At 34.3% G+C, this 22,570-nt stretch overlaps 1 protein-coding gene and 1 pseudogene across 6 annotated transcripts in view; both read right to left on the bottom strand.

Annotated features, from left to right (window-relative positions):
* Window positions 1-22,570, bottom strand: part of TDRD3 (tudor domain containing 3) — a 191,530-nt gene that overhangs the window by 22,116 nt on the left and 146,844 nt on the right. For all 6 annotated transcript variants that reach the window (XM_007960526.3, XM_037986648.2, XM_007960522.3 and 3 more), the window contains exons 11-12: window positions 20,564-21,414; window positions 15,583-15,708 (exon numbers count right to left, since the gene is read on the bottom strand). In XM_007960526.3, the coding sequence (XP_007958717.2) occupies window positions 15,583-15,708; window positions 20,564-21,414 (977 nt within the window). The remainder of the gene's footprint in view (window positions 1-15,582; window positions 15,709-20,563; window positions 21,415-22,570) is intronic.
* Window positions 20,000-20,070, bottom strand: LOC119620116 (U2 spliceosomal RNA; annotated as a pseudogene).

Below are 22,570 nucleotides of genomic sequence, written 5' to 3'. Positions count from 1 at the left end.
TAAAATTCACTAATACAAATATTTTCACACCAAATTCTTCACAATGCATGTTCCAAAATATTTATCCTCAAAGGCTTAGAAGAATACAAATAATTCTGTTCTGTATACTTTATTGGCAAGTTCCTAAATTTACCGAAGAATTTATCACTAGAATACATTTTTTAAATGGGATGTTCATCAATTTCATAATTCAATAAACCTCATAGGATTGTTTCTTCATTTAATGAGTGTTATAACATGCGGTGGCATAAACTTTGAAACAGACTATTTTTCTAAGCTCTCTCTACTCTGAGTGACACACTATAAATTGTTTAGGTTCTTCTTTGAACATTTACCAATATTTTGGCATGGTACCAATTAGAAAGAGATCAAGTGTTCATGATGCAGGCATACTATTCAATGCCACAACAAGATTATTATATGGTAGTTTACAAATTAATTATATTATCATAAGAGTATGTTCTTAATAGGATTACTTGGTTTCCTATTTGGATTTTGTTTTATAATTCACAGCTAGTAGTGGACAACGCTTTATAACTTTCATGAAAAAAATACGATGAGCACTAAAAAATTTTTTTTCTCATTTAAAACTGTGCTCCGTGTTAGAAAAATCTCTTTCCATAAAATGGTCAATAATAGATAAGTCAATAGGTTAAGCCTCATGAGATTAAACAAAAGTTTAAACAAAATTATTTTCTACCTTTTTTTCTTACTTTCCTTACTGGGATAAGCCCCCAAAGGAAACATTTAGCAAATATCACAACTTTTTAAAGACTGATATATCTCACATTTGTCCACGTGCACATATATGTGCACACCCATACACACGTGTCTTAGTATGCTCAAGTATATAATTAACATTTCAATCTATTTAATGTATTAATCTCTGGCATAAAGATGAGCTCTAGAAGGCCCGAAACATTATCAATATTTTTAGGATTATATTAATGTTTCCAGCAGAAGCTAAAACCAGCTTTATAGGGCATTTTCAAATACTGAATTTTGCTGACATCCTAGGGCAATAATATAGTCACTATGATGACACAGATTTTCAAATGGCAGGTTCTTAATGAGAACCTCTACTGAAAATGGGCTAAGGGTTAACTGTTACTAAAATTTTCTTGCAGCTAGAAACTAATAATGATCTGTCACATGTTTCTATTTTAATTTTGTTTGCTTTTACTTTTTAAAAGTAAAATGTAATCCAAAATTACAGAATGTTTATGAAATTGAATACACATACCCAGAGACTTGACTCTAAAACAACCACTACCTTGAGTGTCTTCTTATTCAAGCTATAAATTGCTTTTATTCACTTATATATATTTCTCATTCAACCTCTGTAATGATCTTTTTTATCACAGCTGTATAATAGTTCATCCAGCAGATGAATGACAATTTACCATTCTCTTACTGTTGGATGCTTAGGTAGCTTCTGGTTTTTCACTATCATGATAATCCTACAATGATAATCTCCCAGCAATTAGCTTTCTTCTTCTACTATTTCCCTAGGAGAACATTAGCAACTATGGGAGTACTGGTTTAAAAGTTATGAACATTTTTAAGTGTCGGGAAAAAATAATCAAAAGGATCATACTAATTTTCAGCACCATCAGCAATGTATAAGAGTACCCATAACACTGCATCCTTGCCAGCACAAGTATTATAATTTCATTTTTTCCACTAGTTGGTAAATTTAAAAGTGTATTTTACTGTCTCAATTTGCATTTCATTTCTACCATATTTTCCTCTAATTTTTAGTTACGAAAGATGACACTGCTACTTCAGCAAGAAACCGTATTGAGCATAAGTGAATGGTTCAAGGCTAAAAAAAACAAAATAAAAACAAAATCTTTAATAATGTTAATCTAATCATGATATGAGTAATTGTTATTATGTTCCATGGTAATTAGGCATTAATGGCAAGCGGCTCATGTAAGTGGCTATTATTACTATTATTTACAGATAGACCAAGCATTCTTAGATTGTTGGAGAGGACTGGAACAAGTAGAGCGACAAGCTCTTCTTATGCCCTCATAAAAATCCCTTGATCAGAACCCAGGTGTGATCCAGAAGGCAAATTCTCTTTCTTCCTTAGCTGCAAGCACCCTCTATAAACTGAGCACCCAATAAAGATAGAATTTCAAGTTTAGTTTAGCTGAGGGTGGGCTAGGACTTAATTTCTGAGAAGCTGAGGAAAATCAGATAATACTCAAAGCACTGACCAAACAGCCACCAATTCCTTATCTCTTCACTCTACTATACTCCTCAGGTTAAGCTTTCAGTGAGATCTCTGAAGAACTTTTAACTCTGAACTATTTGCATTTCCTTTCCCATAGAGAAAATGAATGGACTAGAGGTACATTTATATAACCATTCTCCCAGTCAACTTTACTAACTAATGGAGTAGTGAGCTAAGAAACAGGATTCAAGGGACTTCCCTCTGCCAAAATCTTTCTCCTCAACACTGTCTGAATTTTCATGCATTAGAGATTCTTTGATGTTTCTAAGGAATATTAAAGAAGAAAGGTGAGAGTGGGAAGGTTTAGAAGGGGTCATAATAATCCACTCTCTATAGTGAAGATTAATTTAATCAACTGTGTTTTACATTCTTAGAATACTTGACGGTTAATCAGACAGAGGATAGAAATAATATTTCCAATATGAAGAGGAGATAGGGAGAAGCAAAAGGAGTTAAGTCATTCTGGCTTGCTTTAAAAAGGGATATTTGAGGACAACAGACTACAGAATAGGGGAGAAGAAGGCTAAGCCTATGATAATAGGAATTTATATTTCTATAGCTCTTGGAAGGTTATAGAGCACATTTACATAGCTCATTTAATTCTCACAACAATCCTATACTGAAACTGGGACCCAGAGATATTAAGTAACTTACCCAAAGTCACATAGGTAGTAAGTGGCAGAGCCAGGACTCGAACCCAGGTCTTCTGACTCCTCCTGTGCATTTCCAGCTCCCCTGGAGCTGAAGCAGGGGCAAAAAGGGAGGTGGAAGTAATTTGCCCAAGACCAGCCTTGCCCTCTCCCCTTCTTTCAAAGGCCAAGCAGAGCAGATATTCACCTCAGAGATCCCTTTTCACCAAATCCTTTCAGGATAAAGCACAGTGTCTGAAAATGTTTTTCAGCCTTGGGTTCAAGAATGGCAAAAGTGGTGAACAATGTCATGAGATTTTTTTGGTTATACTTTGCCATTTATGTGACATTCATTGGAACCTCAAAGCATAGTAATTCTCATTTCAGAATATAAAACATTTTTTATAATGAAAATTATTTAAAGCAGTTTGCTTAAAAATTTTGCTTAGCAGTTTCTGTCAAAACTTTGAAATTATTTTGAAAACTGCCTAAGAATCAAGACACTAAATCTACCTGTAGCCCGGTGACCACTTTTTTCCTATCTTAATCATGTTCTCTCAGTGATTATTTCATTAATATAAGTATAGTCATTAGAATAGATAGGAAATTCACATATTCAGTCTTTTCATGACCACTTTAAATACTTTCAATAAACAGGAAAGTGTACCATCACCACCTTGAGATGTAAATTTTATATTTATTTCTAAATTATGCCTAAAAATTTTTAATGTAACCTTTAATAATTAAGCTTCTATAACAAAATTTAGACTTTCTAGTCTCTAGTTCCTTAATTTTTCTTAAATGAATTATATATTTTAATAACCCATCTTAATTATTTATGTTTCCAATGAGTTTTAAACATATTTAATGAGAAATTTTATTTCCCTTGCTAATTTCTAAAGAATACAATATAAGTGGACTGGGCATATGATGAATGTTTTATCATTTCTAGATCTTTTTGTAATAAGTTCCAATACAAGTCAGTCTCTAAAAGTCTTTCCATTTATGAGAACCACTACCAGTATGGCCAAGTACAAAGTAAGCATTTACAATAATCAGGGGATACAAAAGATCAACCAGGTATGTCAATGCATTTGTGCCCAAAGCTTTTAGAGGCTTTCTAAACTTTAAATAATGCTCTATTTATCCAGACTTCATTTGAGCACTGGTCCTGTCTGGGTTGGAAAATATGCAACCTATAGAAGAGCCACATGACACCCATAAGATGAATAAAAAGGCAAACACTCACATAGAAAACAAAATAAAAGAGGAAAAGAATAAGGAGGAGGAGCTTAAAGAGAAAAAAGAGAAATGGAGAAAAAAAGGGAAGAGAATAAACAGTTCACCTAAAATAGACTGAAAATTTAAAGTACCAACACTCTCAACCCCTTGATCTGTCTCCTTTTTCCATTTGCTTTAATACTTCAATTTCATATTCTAAGAATCTAATCAAGTCTAACATTCTTTTGGGTACTGACGGTCAAATTCAGGATTTCCTAATAATAATAATATTTATATTATCTGATCACCTTAAGAGAAAAAAATGTATTAGTGTACATTCTCCACATTATTTTCAGCCTTATTAAGTCTTTTCAAGATAAGATGGTCACTAGTGTCCTAAGTAATTCATTAAGTGATACCAAAAAATGGTTACCAACACTTAAAATTACGTGTCCTTAAATTTTACAATTTGAATCATACTGAACTAAAATTAAACTGACATCTAATACCTTGCTTTGTATAATAAACTCTTTAATAATCATGACCAAGAGGGTTGACCCTAATTTCCTAATTATGCAATCTGGGAAAACTGAGCATAATCAGACATGATAAAACATGCCAATAAAAGCTTCTTAAAGTTAACAGAAGTTTTTGAAAAGTCAATATTGGGTTTCCCATATTACTTCCTAAACTATCTCATTCATTTAACATGCTGTTATCATGTAAAACTGTAATCAAGACCCATGCCAGCAATGGTTCCCAGACTGGTATCATCTCAGTGTCATGGTAGCCTTAACAATATTAGATGTCTTCTGAAGGGAAGAAAACATACCTTCTACTTCTCGTATATCCTTTTAATCCCTTGAGCATATAGATCAATCTATTTTTCTAAAGTAGCTTTGGTACAAAAAGAACTCAAAGAATATTTGTTGAAAAGCTATCATATTAAACTGTCATGTACAAGCTTGATGTCTGAAGAAGGACTTTTCAGTAACAAAGGTGACCACCAGGAGTATATCATCATTCAACAAATAATTACTGATCTCCTTCCACTGTTTTAGCTAACAGCCCAGTTCATGTACTAACTTAAAATTCTGATGCTATCAAGATTTAAAAGAGATGGCACTTACAGTATGCATCTATTGATTATTTATAGAGTTCCTTTGCATGAACTCACTTTGAGATCTCTCAAGTAAGCTCTGGAGTTTGATCTGAGAGTACCACAGCTCATCTGATTTATCAACTGGTATCAGGAAGGTAAGAACAGGAGATCAAAAGCAGTTAAGTACTAATAAGAGTTTGTCTTTTAGAAGTTCTGAATAACAAGCTTTTAATGAATTAATATACTATTCAAAGGCTTCAGAGACAACACAGTAGCCTATTAGTAAAAGAGCAATATAAATGTTGATACAAAGTAGAAATTGTGGTCTTTTAGGAGGCCTCTTCTCCATTTAAAAATGTACACATACTCAATGGAATTTACTAGTTTTGACACTTTTTTCTTTTCTTCTTCTTTTTTTTTTTTTTTTAGAGATATCGTCTTGCTTTGTTGACCAGGCTGGAGTGCAGTAGTATAGTCATAGCTCATTGCAAGCTTGAACTCCTGCGCTCAGGCAATCCCTCCCATCCTCCTATCTCAGACTCCTGAGTAGCTGGAACTGAGTACTTGGAATTACAGGTTCATACCACCTCACCTGGCTACTTTTTTATTTTATTTTATTTTTGTACAGTCAGGGTCTTGCTATGTTTGCCCAAGCTGGTCTCAAATGATCCTCCTGTCTCGGCCTCCCAAAGTGTTGGGATTGTAAGCATGAGCCACCATGCCCAGCCCAACACTTTTTTTGATTTAGTAGTGAATGCTAGCTTAATGACAAAAAGAAAAAGAAAAAAAAAAAAAAATTTCACATTTTGGTTTAGACTAGATTATTGTGGAATAACAAACACAAAACCCAAATAAATGATGAAAATACCTCACTGCTGGGACACATAAACTTCATGTAGGTTATCAGGTAACGATCACAAAAAAAAGACAGCAATATTACAAAAGCTATAATGAGAGTCTTCATAAATAACAATTTCTGAAAGTGAATACATAAAAGTTTCCAGAATTAGTTAAAAGATCAATGAGTTGTATGTAATTATATGTAAAATAAAATCTTTATTTGTATGCAATAAAATAGTATTACTAATGGCACAAGTACTTAAAAAGGACAAAATTTCAGGAAAATATTTTGTCTTCTACTCACAGAAAGGAAGAGGCTTGGAATGTGATTGAGGAGAAATTACTGTTTATGTATTTATTTAATCTCTATTTATAACATAAAAATATCATATTATTAGAGATTTGGAAATTCTAAAACAATGTATTCCAGAGATAAATCTTTACCCATGTTATGGATGGGAAATTTGAAAACCAGAAAGATAAAAAAAAGTTAAGATGGTTTCCAAGTATTTCCTGTAGACATTCTATAATAGGTTCTATACGGGAAAAAAAAAATTCCATGAGAAAATGACTTTGTGAAACACATACATTATATCTCTCTCTCGGAGATTTAAAATACATATTAACTTGTTATTGACTCAAAGAAATCCTGTCATCAAAAAATGTACTTAAATTTTTTTAATCTAGATTTTCCAAATTTGTTTAACCATGAAGTAGAACTAATGTCCTCAGAACATACTTTAGAAAACACCAAGCGAGGTGGACGAGGCAAGAATAATTATGTACCAAAAAAAAAAAAAAAAAAAAAACTTTTGTATTCTTATCATGGTCTACGTTGCTTACTAGAACCTCTTCATTATGTTTACTCTTATTAAATTGTATGAGTTTTTAAAGGCAAATAAAATGTACTCACTGTTGCAGTACTTCCTTTCCCTCCTGAATGGAGCTCTCAGCCAATGACAGGCTACTAAAGGAGTTATTTCAAGCCAAAATGTAAAACTCTTGCCAGTGGTTCCCAAGTTTAATGGAACTGGAAGCTCTATAACACCAGAATATTTCTCACAGGGAAACAGATCAACTCCACTCTTTTACTAGAGGTATGATAGTGAAACCCATTATACATGATTCTAGAATAAACAGCACAGGTCCAGCAAAGTTCAATAAATTAAGATCAGTAGTAAGGGCAGCCCATATACATCAAAAGATACCACTCACTAGAGGTAAAAAGAAAAAGAAATTTAAAAATTAAAAGGCCAAAAGGATATAATGTTTAGGAAACAATGGAAATTGAGAGATGACAAATAAGACGATAAAAGTAAGACTAAAGAGAAATAGTATTAAGTAGAGACATACATAGGATTTAAAAAGAGAATGAACAACTGACAACTCATTATGGTATGCAATCAAATATGTATCGTAAGTTCACTTTTAGTCCATCACCATCAAGGTTCACCATCACTGACTATAAAAGAGAGAAGTTGCACTAAGGGAGTTCCATCTGAAAGGGAATAAAGTCTATGGTAAAACGAGCAATATTATTTTTCTGCTTTTTTAGATGCAGATGAAAGAAACTCAGAAATTCATCAGAAACTAAAACCGGGTGCGTGTGTGTGTGTGTTCAATGGGATGCCTTTTCAGATTTATGAAAAATCTTTAAAATATATTGACATGAGTGTCAAGATACATGCCCAATAGGAGACTAACATCTCTGAGACCACAGAAATAAGACAAAACAAAAATATCCTTCAAATCCACTTATTTTACTATTTTATTTATTTTATTTCCTGTGCACTGAGTATATTAGTAAGTCTTCTACATATATTTGCAAAAGAATGGTAAAATTCAGTACAGTCTGAAATTACAGCTTTAAAAGTATCTATAAGTAAAGTAAATGAAAAGATAAAATTTGCACTTCCAGGAGAACAAGTTTTGGGACTACTGAACCAAAAGTATCAAGAGAGAAAAATAAGATCGCCTGAACAATTCCAGCCCCGTTCAGTTGTGACTCTCACCCATGATGCTTCCTTAAGACTATGCTGAAGGAGGCCAGGAACAGTGGCTCACGACTGTAATCCCAGCACTTTGGGAGGCTGAGGCAGGCGGACCACCTGAGGTTGAGAGTTCGAGACTAGCCTGACCAACATGGAGAAACCCCGTCTCTACTAAAAATACAAAATTAGCCAGGCGTGATGGCGCATGCCTGTAATCCTAGCTACTCATGAGGTTGAGGCAGGAGAACTGCTTGAGTCTGGGAGGCAGAGGTTGTGGTGAGCCGAGATCATACCATTGCACTCCAGTCTGGGCAACAAGAGCAAAACTCTGTCTCACAAAAAAAAAAAAAAGACTATGCTGAAGGAAAAATCAATCTATTATATAATATTGGACATACAGGTAAAGTATCATAAATATACTTCTTAATTAACCAATGCCATATATTCAGAAGGCCCTACTTTAGGTTACCATTAATAAAGGGGAAATTTAGGTGATAAAGATTAATGGAATAGCTTCTGGTATTATTCACATATACAAAAGAAAAAAGAAAAAAAAAAAAAAAAAAAAGAATGCTGAGGGCTGGGCAAGGTGGCTCACACCCATTATCCCAGCACTTTGGAAGGCCAAGGTGGGCGGATCACCTGAGGTCAGGAGTTCAAGACCAGCCTGGCCAACATGGTGAAACCTTGTTTCTACTGAAAAAACAAAAATTAGCCTGGGTGGTGGTGGGTGCCTGTAATCCCAGCTACTAGGGAGGCTGAGGCAGAAGAATTGCTTGAACCCAGGAGGCAGAGGTTGCAGTGAGCCAAGATCATGCCATTGCCCTCCAGCCTGGGTAACAAGAGCAAGGCTCCATCTCAAAAAAAAAAAAGGAAAGAAAAAGAAAGAATAGAAAAATAAAAAGAATGCTGTAGATTTTTCAAATAGTTATGCTAACCTAATACTTAATATTTTTAATCTAGCATTTTCCAAATTTGTTTAACTATGAAGTGGAACTAATGTCCACTTAATAATAGTTAAATAATTTGAGGCTTAAATTATTTTATGAATTGTAATTAAAGTTAGAAACAGCTGCATTATTCTTAAAATAACTTTAAAAAGAGTGATGGCATGTGTTAGGTAATATCCTGCCATGTTATTTCACTTTGGGATTTACTTCACCCTCAGAAAAAAGAAACATGAAACAATAATATAATCTATACTTTCATTGCTCAATAAAGAAAAACTCAGAATACCCAGAAACCTTTTAAATATGTTTTTACATATAGTTTATTTAAATAGATCATAATATGTTATTATCAGATACTAGAATTCAAACAATACATTTTGTACAGGTTATTAAAATAGCATATTATTTTCTTAGTATTATTTTAAATGGTCAATTAAAATGTCCCCACTGAATAATATATCTAGGTCAAAACTAAATCTCAAGTTTTTCGTAATATTCCATTAGGCTTAACTATCACAAACTGAATTTGGAATTAAGGGTTAGATATGAACAAATTTTAAGGTAACATTTATGCATATGGAATACATTTATTAATAAATGTTCTGTCCTTCTGTGTCAGAGTTCTTATATCTCCATCAAAGTGTTTTTGTATAATCCGCAACCTCCCACAAAAATTGTAAAAGGCTGGGTGACAGATGAGGAAGAAATAAATAAAGCACCATCTAATACAACCAAACTTTATTAAAAGAAAGCTTAAAGATACTGCATGGAATCCCTAAGTTCCATGTACCACGATTTGAAAATTATGTTCTTGAATGGCGCTAAACTAGCCATACGGTTTCTTTCTGATTTACTCTTGTTTATATTATAAAAGAAAATGAACACTGCTCACATGGCAGTCTCTGAAAGTTTCCCAAAATATGTGTGGTAGAAGAAGATGTATTTCAGTGACCTTAACCAGTAAGTATGAAAAATTATAACCACTAACTTATTTAAGAACTTATCAGTAAAAATGAAAAATCTTCTGGACTAGGGTCACATAGGTGCTTGTATTGTTTACTAAATACTAATTGGCAAAACCACACTGTTACATAATTCTAATCTTCCTCTGAGGTCAATGGTTTTTATAAGAATTATCCTTCTTAATATCTACTACGATATTTTATCAAATAAAACTAGATGGAGCCTAATTTTATAACTATGCCATTAAAATTACTAACACGACCTATATTTAGTACTCATTTTAAACTCATTATTATATGTATCACAACTCTCCACACCCTCCTCATTAGAATTATGGAAGGTTCTATTTTTCTTTTTAATATTATAATAGTGATGGAATTATTTATAGCTTCTTATTAATATTATTTGAATTTGAAAAGGTAACTTTCACATGTGCTTCCCAGGATGACATTGTAAAATAAATTGTATACAAAGTTACTTCAAAACCAAAACTTGAGATTGATAGTTCATTTTAAAGTATGCTAACATGAAAATATACATAATTATCATAAAAAAGAACCCAAACCCTCCTACAAACAAATTTTACTTTTTAAATAGATAAAATATATAAGAACTTTTCTTTTTTTTTTAGACGGAGTCTCGCTCTGTCGCCCAGGCTGGAGTGCAGTGGTCGGATCTCAGCTCACTGCAAGCTCCGCCTCCCGAGTTTAGGCCATTCTCCTGCCTCAGCCATTCGAATAGCTGAGACTACAGGCGCCCGCCACCTCGCCCGGCTAGTTTTTTGTATTTTTTTAGTAGAGATGGGGTTTCACCAGGTTAGCCAGGATGGTCTCGATCTCCTGACCTCGTGATCCGCCCATCTCGGCCTCCCAAAGTGCTGGGATTACAGGCTTGAGCCACCGTGCCCGGCCATAAGAACTTTTTAAAGAGATACAATTCTTTAAGTTATGCTTTCTTCTTCCACATTAATTTTATCTTTAAACTAATATGGAATAATAATCTATAATTATTTAAATTAAAATTTCAGTAAATAACATTTTCTGTACTCGTATTTTGTTTAAAGCTTCAAAAAGAATTCAGACCCTAATCAGATATTTCAGTTTGTTTCATATAATAAAAACTATGACTTTCTTATCTTTGTGCAGAGGGCAGGGATTTTTGTGTTTTATAGACTTATGTATTCCCTCACCTAGAACAGTGCCCGACACCTAAGAGATGTACTAGACACTTAATGAATATTTGTTGAATAAATGAGTATTCTACAGAAAAACACTTAGGATGACAACTTAAAAGACAATAACAATTTGCCTATTACTTTCCAGAAGTACTGGCCAAGATGATGTGCATTGTATGTTAAGGTCTTAGAACTAACAATTACCTACACAATAATCATTTTTATAGTTGAAATAACAGCTGAACAATGATCATTTCCTGATACCAAGAAGTGGATACTATGAACTTTTAAAAAGAAAGTTTAGGTATCAACACACTCTAAAACACTTCTTAGGATATAAAAGTCTCAATAAAATTCAGGTCATGAATATTTATGGAAAATGAGGACCCAACAATGTTTTCCCAGGTTTAGGAGAACAATTCAGAAGGAACAACACAAAAAGTTTGCCTGACCAGCAGCACCAGGGTATTATACAAGCTTCCAAATTGCCTGTGGCATCTTTTTGCTGGTTTCCTGGAATTAGTTTTAGAGTTTAAAGGAACCAATTTGGAAAGGGCCTGTGGAAAACAAAAGCAGCAGGTTTTCTTTGCCCCTAAAGTTTTCTCATACAGTGGTAGGAAATAGAAAATCTGTTTTTTTCCATATGTAATTTTACTAGTAAAACATGAGACTCCATAATGCTTCATTTACTTTGCTAAAATAAGAAAAATCCTACAATGTTAAAAGAACTCATTTTTTGAGATAAATAAGAGCATTTATGCAGTTAATAATGAGTATTTATCCAGTTAATACTTTCAGGGGCTAAGAGATATATTAAGCTGGTGGCCTCTATATTTCGAGGAGATATTATTATTATTAAATAATAACACACATCTCATGTGTGTTAACTAGAAAGTTCACTGCAATAAAGACATCATATTAAGATAGAATATCTTGGCCGGGCGCGGTGGCTCAAGCCTGTAATCCCAGCACTTTGGGAGGCCGAGACGGGCGGATCACGAGGTCAGGAGATCGAGACCATCCTGGCTAACACGGTGAAACCCCGTCTCTACTAAAAAGTACAAAAAACTAGCCGGGCGAGGTGGCGGGCGCCTGTAGTCCCAGCTACTCCGGAGGCTGAGGCAGGAGAATGGCGTAAACCCGGGAGGCGGAGCTTGCCGTGAGCAGAGATCCGGCCACTGCACTCCAGCCTGGGTGACAGAGCCAGACTCTGTCTCAAAAAAAAAAAAAAAAAAAAAAGATAGAATATCTTAAGATAGCCAAAACAAAAACAAACAAACAAACAAAAAAACCAAAAAAAAAAAAAAAAGGTGAAATCTAGCTAGAACAAATAAATCAGGGATGACAACAGAAGTTTAATGAATCATTTTGAAGAAAATTAGTATTTAATCATAATCAAAGCACACATTTTGGCCATATAAATGTGTACTCAAAGACACCAACATTAATACTTTCAAAATATTTCAAAAATATACTCCCCAAGTGCGTATGTTCTGGAAGTAAAAATATATATCCACACGGAAAGGAGAAATAAATATTTGGCCTACTGACAAATTTAAGGCAAATAATTTCTAAATTTCATGAGAAAAACATTAACACTTACATTTAAAGTATTAACGATTTTTATTTTAATTTTCCATACAACGGGCTATTAACTTAGTCATCGAGTCACTTCATATATCATGCTTTTTATTTAATGATTTATGCTTATACTTTTAAAAGACAATACAAGCAACTAATTTTCTACAAAGGCTTTTGGCTTATATGCAGGCTTTTCTGACTGTTTTTCTGCAAACTAGTTTAAAAAAAACTTCACTAAATGATCACTGCTACATTCAGGAAAACAGGAGTTTTCCAAAATCTTGTGGCAAGAACAAGATACAAGATACAAGAACAAGAACAAACATAAATCTTAATAAAAGATACCATTTCACAATAAAAAAAAATTGTAGTGCACATATATAGTGCACAAGTTAAAAAATTAAAAATTCCACAATCCATAGTATAATTGTGCTAAGGCCTCTCTAACCATTTCCCTGCAGCTTTGCAGCCCTTTAATTTTTCTAGTATGATTTATCAGTTATAGTTACCTTCTTATTAGTACAGTGAATGTTTTGTTTTTTGATAATTTTGTACATTTTTGATTGACTTAAAACTTGTTATAGTTTCCTCTTCACCAAAATTTTTAAAAAGTACTCAAAGACCCCAACATTAACACTTTCAGGGGCTAAGAGAATTCTATACTAACTCCACATTACATGTACTGACAGCAACACAGACTATATTTCTTCAGGGTTTTTTGACATCTATGTGCACACAAATATTTTTTAAAATACAAATAGGTCGAGATATATTAAGCTGGTGGCCTCTATATTTCGAGGAGATATTTCTCTCAACTAAGTTAATTATTTATGCAGATAAAGAAGAAAGGCTGATCATGATGTGCATGATCCAGAGATGTCTGTTATAGTAACTTATGCAAATTCATAAAACATCAACAACCATTTGATTATAAAAGTATGAGAAAAGAAATACCAGATTCTCCAAAAGATTCAGTGATTCTATCCTGCTTCTTTCTGTAAAATATTTCAAATATTTTATAAAAGATTTTTAAGTTGATTGCAGAAAAAGAAAATAGGTTAATAAATGACATAATAAAAGATAAATATTCATAAATAAGTAGGAAGAATATGAAAGTATTGCTGTAATTCAGAACAGAATCATTAAATGAACTGTGACACCTGATAAATTGATTTTCCAGCTAAGTTTATACAGACCTAAAATCAAGGATAAAGCAATGAGGACTCTTAAGGGAGAAATACGAAAAGTCACTGACTATAGAAAGAAAATGATCACTTCAGGACCAAACACCTCTCAATAGAAGAGCTACAGTGAGGAATAAGAAATGTGCTCATCAGCTATGGCCACCCTGGAACAGCAAAAGGAAGGAGAGAAGAAACCATGTAAGAAAACTAAATTTTTCTTTAGGGAGAGAAGAATAAAATTAATCTCTTATTAAGTCTCCTAAAAAGTAAGAGGTAAATAACATAAGAATTGTATTTTGAATCTTTAACTGCTACGGCTAAAAACAACTGGGAACATAATAAATAGCAAACCAGGACTCAACTTCTAGAAATACAGATTCAATACATAATTACTTTCATCATCAAAACTAGATTAAAATGTGTGTATTAATGGAAAAGAGAATGAAAATAGCCATCATATGAGAACCTCTTGGAAGACTAAAAATATAGTTACACCAAGTTTCTCCAAGAAAAGAAAGATGTAAATTAGATATTGATGATTTGGGGTTTTTAGGCAAAGAGCAATTAAAGTTTAGAGAATAAGAGTTAGGGAGACAATCTCTTAATTAAACTTTGAGCCATTAGTAATCTTATGTTGTAAAAGTTGAAATAATAAATTATCTAGAAAATAATTTCTCTAGAACAAAAAGCCAAAAAATAAAGATCCATGGCCCAAAACATTATTACTACTATTAGAGTTTTTGGTTTTTTGTTGCCATTTTATTTCTCTTTCTGGAAGGTAGAGAAGGGGTGCCACTGAAGATATGACAGAAAAATTTTAGAAGACCAAAACTAAAAGCAGTTCATGAGAAAACAATGTATCCTTCAATGAGGAAAGCTACTGTCTGGATGATGCAATTTTCTAGAATATTTTGCTATTTTAGGAAAATACCAACATATTTGTTGATATTGGCTTATAACAATAAATTTATTAACAGCTACTCACAAACTAAATGAATTACGAAAAACTTCACAGAGCTCATTCTAATACATCTTGTATTCTTGTTTCTGCCTAAATGTAGGAATCAATCTATATACAATCACTAAGTTCTTTCTAAAATGGACTCCATGAGGCCAGTAAGTTCTAAGTTACATCATCAAATTTATCACACAGCTTTGACATAACATTTGGTAACAAAACTAATCCAATAATTAGCAAACAGATAATTTATAATTAACCTGCACATATATACATCAATATATATGCAGTAAATGCAGTGTAAAATTGTATATAACTTAAAGTGTTTTTCTTAATTTCACCTGTAACTAAAATAATAAATGATACATGCATATCCAACAGAGATTTGAATTTGACAACTGCTGGATATAATTTAGTAAAATTCAAAGTAACAAACTGGGAAAAAAACAAAATATGCATAAAAACCCATTTCACACGTAGAAATTTTTGGCGAACATGTAAATAAGGGCACCTATTTCCAAAGCATAATACAACAAAACATTATACAAAAAAAGTAATTCCAATGCATTCATTTTTATTGTAGTTCAGTGTAAGCATTAAATTCAAATCTTACTTTAGGGGTAGCCAGTTATAAGTAAATTCAAAATATTATTCCCCTTGCAAATTTTGTATGACTCTCTAATTCTTTAGAGCTATGTATTTTCTTCAAAATAGTTTATGCCTTTGTACAGAATATGTATCACGTACCCATGCCTCTGTCTGAATGGGCTTGATATTGCTCAGTAGCACCTCTTCATAGTTTCCGTAGTCAGTGAATTTAACAACTGCCGTCATACCCGAAGAATGGAGGGCTTCAACTTCTGCCCGGTAAAACTGAGGGGGCAAAAGGAGTTTTAAATACGACAATTGGTATTGTCTATAAAGGGCAATATTTGAGGGAAATGCAAATTCTTAAAGTGTTCCAATGTGTAATATTCTTTAGAAGGAAAACTTACCTTTGGAGCCCTTTGACTAACATTAGTAAGACAATTCTTTTTATTTTTTTGAGACAGGGTCTTGCTCTGTCACCCAGGCTGGAGTAAAGTAGCAAGATCTTGGCTCACTGCAACCTCCACCTCCCCAGCCCAAGCGATCCTCCCATTTCAACCTCCCAAGAAGCTGGGACTACAGACGTATGCCACCACACCTGGCTAATTTTTTGGTATTTTTCGCAGAGATGGGGGTTTCACCATGTCGCCCAGGCTGGTCTCAAACTCCTGAGCTCAAGCAATCTGCCTGCCTTGGCCTCCCACAGTACTGGGACAAAAGGCGTGAGCCACTGTGCCCAGCCAACAATTCTTATATACTATTCAGAATATATAACTATAGAGTAATTTATTTTAAAAACAGAAATATCTGACTAAAAAAAAAAAATTGCAAAAAAGGCGGCTCATTGTTTCAGTCACCACAAGTGGCTGGAATGAAGTAGGAATGTCAGGTAAGAAGCTAAGCCCATCACTTAAATGCAGTATTTATAGGATTAAAGACATTGCAAGTCCAGAGACTTACCCGTTTCCTTAGTGTTAGCAGGCTCTAAGAACTGATGCATATTAACAAACTCGCAAGGAACTGCTTTACTTAATAACTACAATTTTATCTACTTATTTATTTGTCTTTATTTCTAGAGACAAGTTCTCACTCTGTTGCCAAGGCTGGAATGCCGTGGTATGATCACAGCTCACTGCAACCTCAACCTCCTGGGCTTAAGTTGTCCTCTTGCTGCAGCCTCCCGAGTAGCTGGGTCTATAGGTGCATACAACCATACCTGGCTAATTTTTAAAAATGTTCAGAGACACGGTATTGCTAGGTTGCCCAAGCTGGTCTCAAACTCTTGGCCTCAAGTGATCCTCTCTACTTGGCCTCCCAAAGTGTTGGGATTACAAGCATAAGCCACTGTGTCTGGCCAATAACTACAATTTTAAAATTTATCTGTTAAATTAACTGGGAATAGGTCATCTGATTGCAGTAATCTTTCAGTACAGATCATCCCATCCAGGATTCAAATTGTAGGTCTGAATATTGCTTAACTACAATTTTAAAACTTATCTGTTAAATAACTAATATATAGCTCTATTTATCTGTTAAATTAACTGGGAATAAATCATCTGATTGGAGTAATCTTTCAGTACAGATCATCCCATTCAGGACACAAATTGTAGGTCTGAATGTTGCTTAGTAAATGTGAAATGGAAACAAAGAACAAATTGCTGTTAATGTTTTCTTCAAGCTAGGGTATTTGAATGCTCTATTATAGTATAACACTATCTACTCTAATAGTATCGCTCTTTTTTTTTTTTTTTTGAGATAGAGTCTTCCTTCCTCTGCCGTCCAGGCTGGAGCACAGTGGTGCAATCTCGGCTCACTGCAACCTCCGCCTCCTGATTTCCAATGATTCTCCTGCCTCAGGCTCCTGAGTAGCTGAGATTACAGGCACGTGCTACCACGCCTGGCTATGTTTTATATTCTAGTAAAGACGGGGTTTTACCATGTTGGCCAGGCTGGTCTCGAACACCTGACCTCAGGTGATCTGCCCGCCTCTGCCTTCCAAAGTACTGGGATTACAGACATAAGCCACCGCACCCAGCCAATAATAGTATCTCTTAAGAGGTTCGCTAGAATTAGAAAATACTAAAGGCAACAAAAATTCATTTTTTCCTCATCCTTCTAAAAAATGAGTTACCCTCAAAATAGTTGGTTTTTAACTAGTATATTTAATATTACAAAGGTAGTTAGTGAATTCATGGTGTTTCTTTTTCAGGTCTGAATGTTAGCAAGTTTAGAGACATGATGTTGTAATTTTCCTCATCTTAGAGTTCTTGTTATACCTTCCGATCTCTCCCCTCTTCCTTTATTTCTTAGCCCCATACTTTTGTGTTCTGTAAATTGTTCTGAGTTGCCAAATTATGCCAGTTCAGGTAAATTAAACAAACACTGAATCATGCTATATCTTAGCATGACTAAGATATATGTATTTTTGACTTATGATATTTTCAACTCATGATGGGTTTATTGGGATATATATCCAATAAAAAGGCTAAATTCTATATTTATTCTACAAGTGAAGACTTTAACTAGAAGGAATGACATGGTCTAAGACCAGGATCACAGTATTGGCAATACTGGTGACAAATTTAAAGGGAATAAAGTTTCAGGCAAGGAAATCAATATGGAGGTTGTTGTAATGTTCCAGTTGAGGAAAAAATAGCTGAACTAGTTTAGCAGTCTAAAGGAAGAAGAACTTCCCTGAAATTCCCATATTCTCCTATGGAAATGAAGCTAGAGTCACTTACCAAGCCTTTCAAACATTTTGAACATTTCTTGGTGAATTCCAATCTCTTACTTCTGCTCTTGTCAAGGTCACCAATAACCCCACATTATCCAATACATGAAACACTTTTCCATCCTCATCTTAACCTCTCATGGGAGCATCAGATATAGTGACTATTATTTCTAAGGTAGCTACTGTTAGCTCAATAAACACTGATTTCCAAGTACTTCACTTTTTCTTGCCTCCACCATGAAGGAGAAATAGTTAAATATAATGAATCTCCCACTACTCAAAACAAATAGTTCCTGAATTTTGGAAAGTAAGTGGTCTGAGTTGGAAGAATAAAAATCTGGATAGTGAGGACCACCTGCATCTGCGTTTCAAGCCTTCCTAATAGCCGGGAAGTGGCCATATGAAACAGTTCCAAATCTGCTGGTATTCCTGGGAACACCAGGCTTTTGCTTTTCCAGAGAAAAAGAAAAGACACACAGTGCTGTCTCCTCCTTTCCTTCCAGGCTTAAGTAAAGATGTGACAGAGATGCTGTTTCTAAACAATCATCATCCCACTCACACAAAAACCTTAAAAGCCTAGGCCATCTAGCTGTTTCACTCTGTACTCCTTATTCTATCATCAGGCAACATCTAACACTCTGCTTATACATCTAACACTCTGCTTATACCTCATTATTTAATGAACACAAGAAGGCCTGGTTCTTGACCCCAAATCCTATAGCATCCTTAATAAAGGATCCACCCAAATCCCTCATGTGAATTTCAATTCCTTGAAATCTTCAGTTACCTTTACTTATACCATTCCCTTTAGCCACACACTCTCATAGGCACACCCTTACTGTATCAACTGCAACCTATAAAATATTTATTTTGGACCGGTGCGGTGGCTCACATCTATAATCCCAGCACTTTGAGAGGCTGAGGCGGGTGGATCACCTGAGGTCAGGAGTTTGAAACCAGCCTGCCCAACATGGTGAAACCCTGTCTCTACTAAAAAAAAATACAAAAAATTAGCTCAGCATGGTGGTGCTTGCCTGTAGTCCCAGCTACTCGGGAGACTGAGGCAGGAGAACTGCTTGAACCTGGGAGGTGGAGGTTGCAGTGAGCTGACATCATGCCATTGCACTCCAGCCTGGGCAACAAGAGTGAAACTCCATCTCAAACAAACAAACAAACAAAAAATTATTTAGAATATTTTTCCTCTTTTGAGTTGCTTCTCACATCCTCCCAGACCTTTTGCTCTGTAACTCCCTTACATACATTTTTATTACCTTGCTATTGTCTTCATCACCTCACCATCCTACTTACCTCATATATAAGTGCTCTCTCCACAATTAACTAATTAACAGAGTTAACAAATAATTATGAAGTCCCTATACTGTGAAAGAAGCAAGACTACAGACGAAAACCAGATAGAGTCCAGCCTTCAAGGAACTTAATATCATGGTAGTGCAAAGAGATACCAATTCAAGAACCAAAACAAAAAATATTTACAAATTGTGATAAATTTTAAAAAGTGATTAAGGCACTGATTAAGAGAATAATGTAAGTAGAAGTATGGGGCAGGTCAAAGAAGGCTTCTTCTAGGAAGTGAGGTTTGAGCCAAGCCCTCAAGGATGAGAAGACTAGCTGACAGAAGAGCAGGTTGGGCAGAAGGAAAAAAAATATGCCAAGTCCCCTTCTCTCTGATGGTCTCTCTGTCCCTTTCCCTTTCCTGTTCTCACTGTGCCGGTCTTCTAAGTCTTGGCTAGGCTTTTACTTGACCCACTGTACTCTTTCTGGCCCTCATCTTCTGTCTTTCCTTCCTTCTTTCCCCTACAATTTTTCTCTTTCCCTTAAGCCACCATATAATATAAAACTAAAAATTGGTTTAATAATTTTTACACTTGATCTTAGCCAAAAGGCCGAGAAGCGATGGTTTAATAATTTTTAAATCATTACAAGATAAATAATTAACTTACATGTTAACTTTTTTAAAAAGTAGGCTGAATGTGTACTATTTTCTTTAACTGAAAATCTGCAGAATTTCATTTTGTGCCACTCAACTGATTTTCTTCCTTGTGAATCAGCGTAATTTTACCAGAGTGAAAAGCAAACATATGTAATTCAGCTGATGATAAGTAAAATAAAGTTCAACTTCACATAATTACTTTTACAATATTTTTCTGGCACGTAAGCTAAAGCCAAACTGAACTTAACCAAATCTTATGGGACAGATTGTCCCCAGGCATCTATAAAAATATTAAATATTTTGTTTATCCTTCATATATCTATAAATCTGTTCAAAGATTTTAAACAGGTACGATAGTAGGAAAAAACTCATAGTTCCAAAGTGACAGCTTCTAGAAAGTCCCACTAGAATGTAACATTTAGTAATATTAGTGTATAGTATCTTTAAAGCATCCATACCTTGTTGTCCTCCCAATAAAGTGCAAAACATTCATCTCCAGGTTTCCACATTTTTGCATACTCCATAGGAATAGACGATTCTAGTATTTTTTCTGGCTTAATTGGCCCAGTTCTTCTTTTGGGCCCACTACTGTAAAATATTTTATCATCATAGGGTATAGTTGTGACAGGTCCTGCTGGCTTAATAGGTCCTATTCGTCTTCCTTTCAGTGGCATTTCTACTTCTCCATTTGGAACACCAATGAAACTATTACTTCGAACTGGATTCTGATTATCAGTATTTACATTAAAATGTTTTTCAATTTTTATACCACTGAAAACTTCATTATTTATTGTTTGTGATTTCCTGTCATAAAAATAATCAGAAATAGATGTTTGATTTTCTCTTTTTCCACGTTTTTGATTATTATAATCTACACATTCTTGAGGAAGTGGATTTTCTTTTGCCTCTGCAAAGCAGGGACCTTTTCCTGATCTGCTTTGCATAGAGTTATCTCTTTTTTTAAAAGCACCATCACTATGCTGAGAACCTAAAGGATATGAAGTATCTTTAGTTCTGTCATATCTAGAATACGGTCTATCACATTTGATTCTGTCTTCGGCCCATACTTCAGATGCTGAAGAAGTACTCGGTCTTTCAGAACCTCTATTTCGAGGTAATCCACTGCCTTCTAAAACTGGCTTTGAATTTTGGGAGTCTCTTTGAAAACGAGGTGGTTTTTCATTTCTTGGCTGCCTGGTGTCATTTCTAGGAGGATGTCTCAGATGATTATTATCTTTTACTCCATTTTGCTCAGTATTTGACGATCTGTATTGTCCCTGATGAAGCTGCTGTGGCTGTGATTTAGGTTCTGAAAGGTAAAAGTATACCATATGCAAATTAAGATGAAGACTCTGCATTAATAATTATTTCAAAATGCTTTATTCTATTAATACAAAATTATCAAACTACTATTCTAAAATCTTCTTCCATCTTCCTACATCATTATCTTACTCCTTCTCTGCTTCCTTGGAGTCCTGCATTTCTAATGTACAGTTTTCTTAGTCAGCAACATTAATAAAGCAAAGTAGTAAAATGGACCACAGAAAAATGGTGGATAATCCAAATTCTTATAATACAGCTACTTACATACGCTATTCTGGTAAATCATCTCCTAAAACATTAATGAAACAGATCTGCAAATTGCTAACTCAGAAACTGCTATGAAACTGCACAAGTACAACCCTGATCAACTCTTTCTGAATGCCACTCTAATTTAGAAATATATAGCTATTATTATCAGTCATGTTCTAGCCTTAGCAAAAATGTTTCTTTTCAAATCTTTCTGGATCTGGGAATTGCTACGTGTTTATGTTACAAACAGATATCCTACTATAAAAAAAGAGTTTATGTTACACATAGATATCCTACTATACAAAAGAGTTAATTTTCTTGATCTGTCAAAGTAATTAAGAGTAGGTACTACTTGGAAATACAGAAAAGTGTCAAAAGTGGAAATACCAAAAAAGTGTCAGAAACATTACTAAGCATAACAGTGCCTATAATGTCCAAGAAGTAACATGATAAATATATATAGATAATTTTTGATGGCTATATTTCACATAGTGATTTTTATTCTGTTTCAGTTTGTACCATGTCACTTATACTTTCTTCCTCCATAATTTCACTTAGCATGTCTATAACACGATTACCAAACATACCAAACATACTCATTGGTCTTTGGTGTATGTGTCTTGTTTCTCTCATCATACATCATAATCAACATGCAGCTGTAATTATTCTTATATTTCCCCAGGGTTACAACTTTTCCAATGAGAGCCTCCACTGACATCTTGGGTGAGACTGTTCCCTCTGTTGCAAGGAAATTAACTACAAGAAAATTAACTTCATTGGCCTACAGATACAAAATGCCAAAAGACCCTCCCCCAGCATCCCCAGGCATGCTTACTGTCAAAACTTTCCCCAAAACATTTCCAAACAGCCACCGGAGGCCAAAAGGTATCTGG

Source organism: Chlorocebus sabaeus, chromosome 3 (assembly GCF_047675955.1).
Source record: "Chlorocebus sabaeus isolate Y175 chromosome 3, mChlSab1.0.hap1, whole genome shotgun sequence".
In the NCBI taxonomy this organism is placed as follows: Eukaryota; Metazoa; Chordata; class Mammalia; order Primates; family Cercopithecidae; genus Chlorocebus; species Chlorocebus sabaeus.
This window is presented reverse-complemented; position numbering and strand designations above follow the sequence as displayed.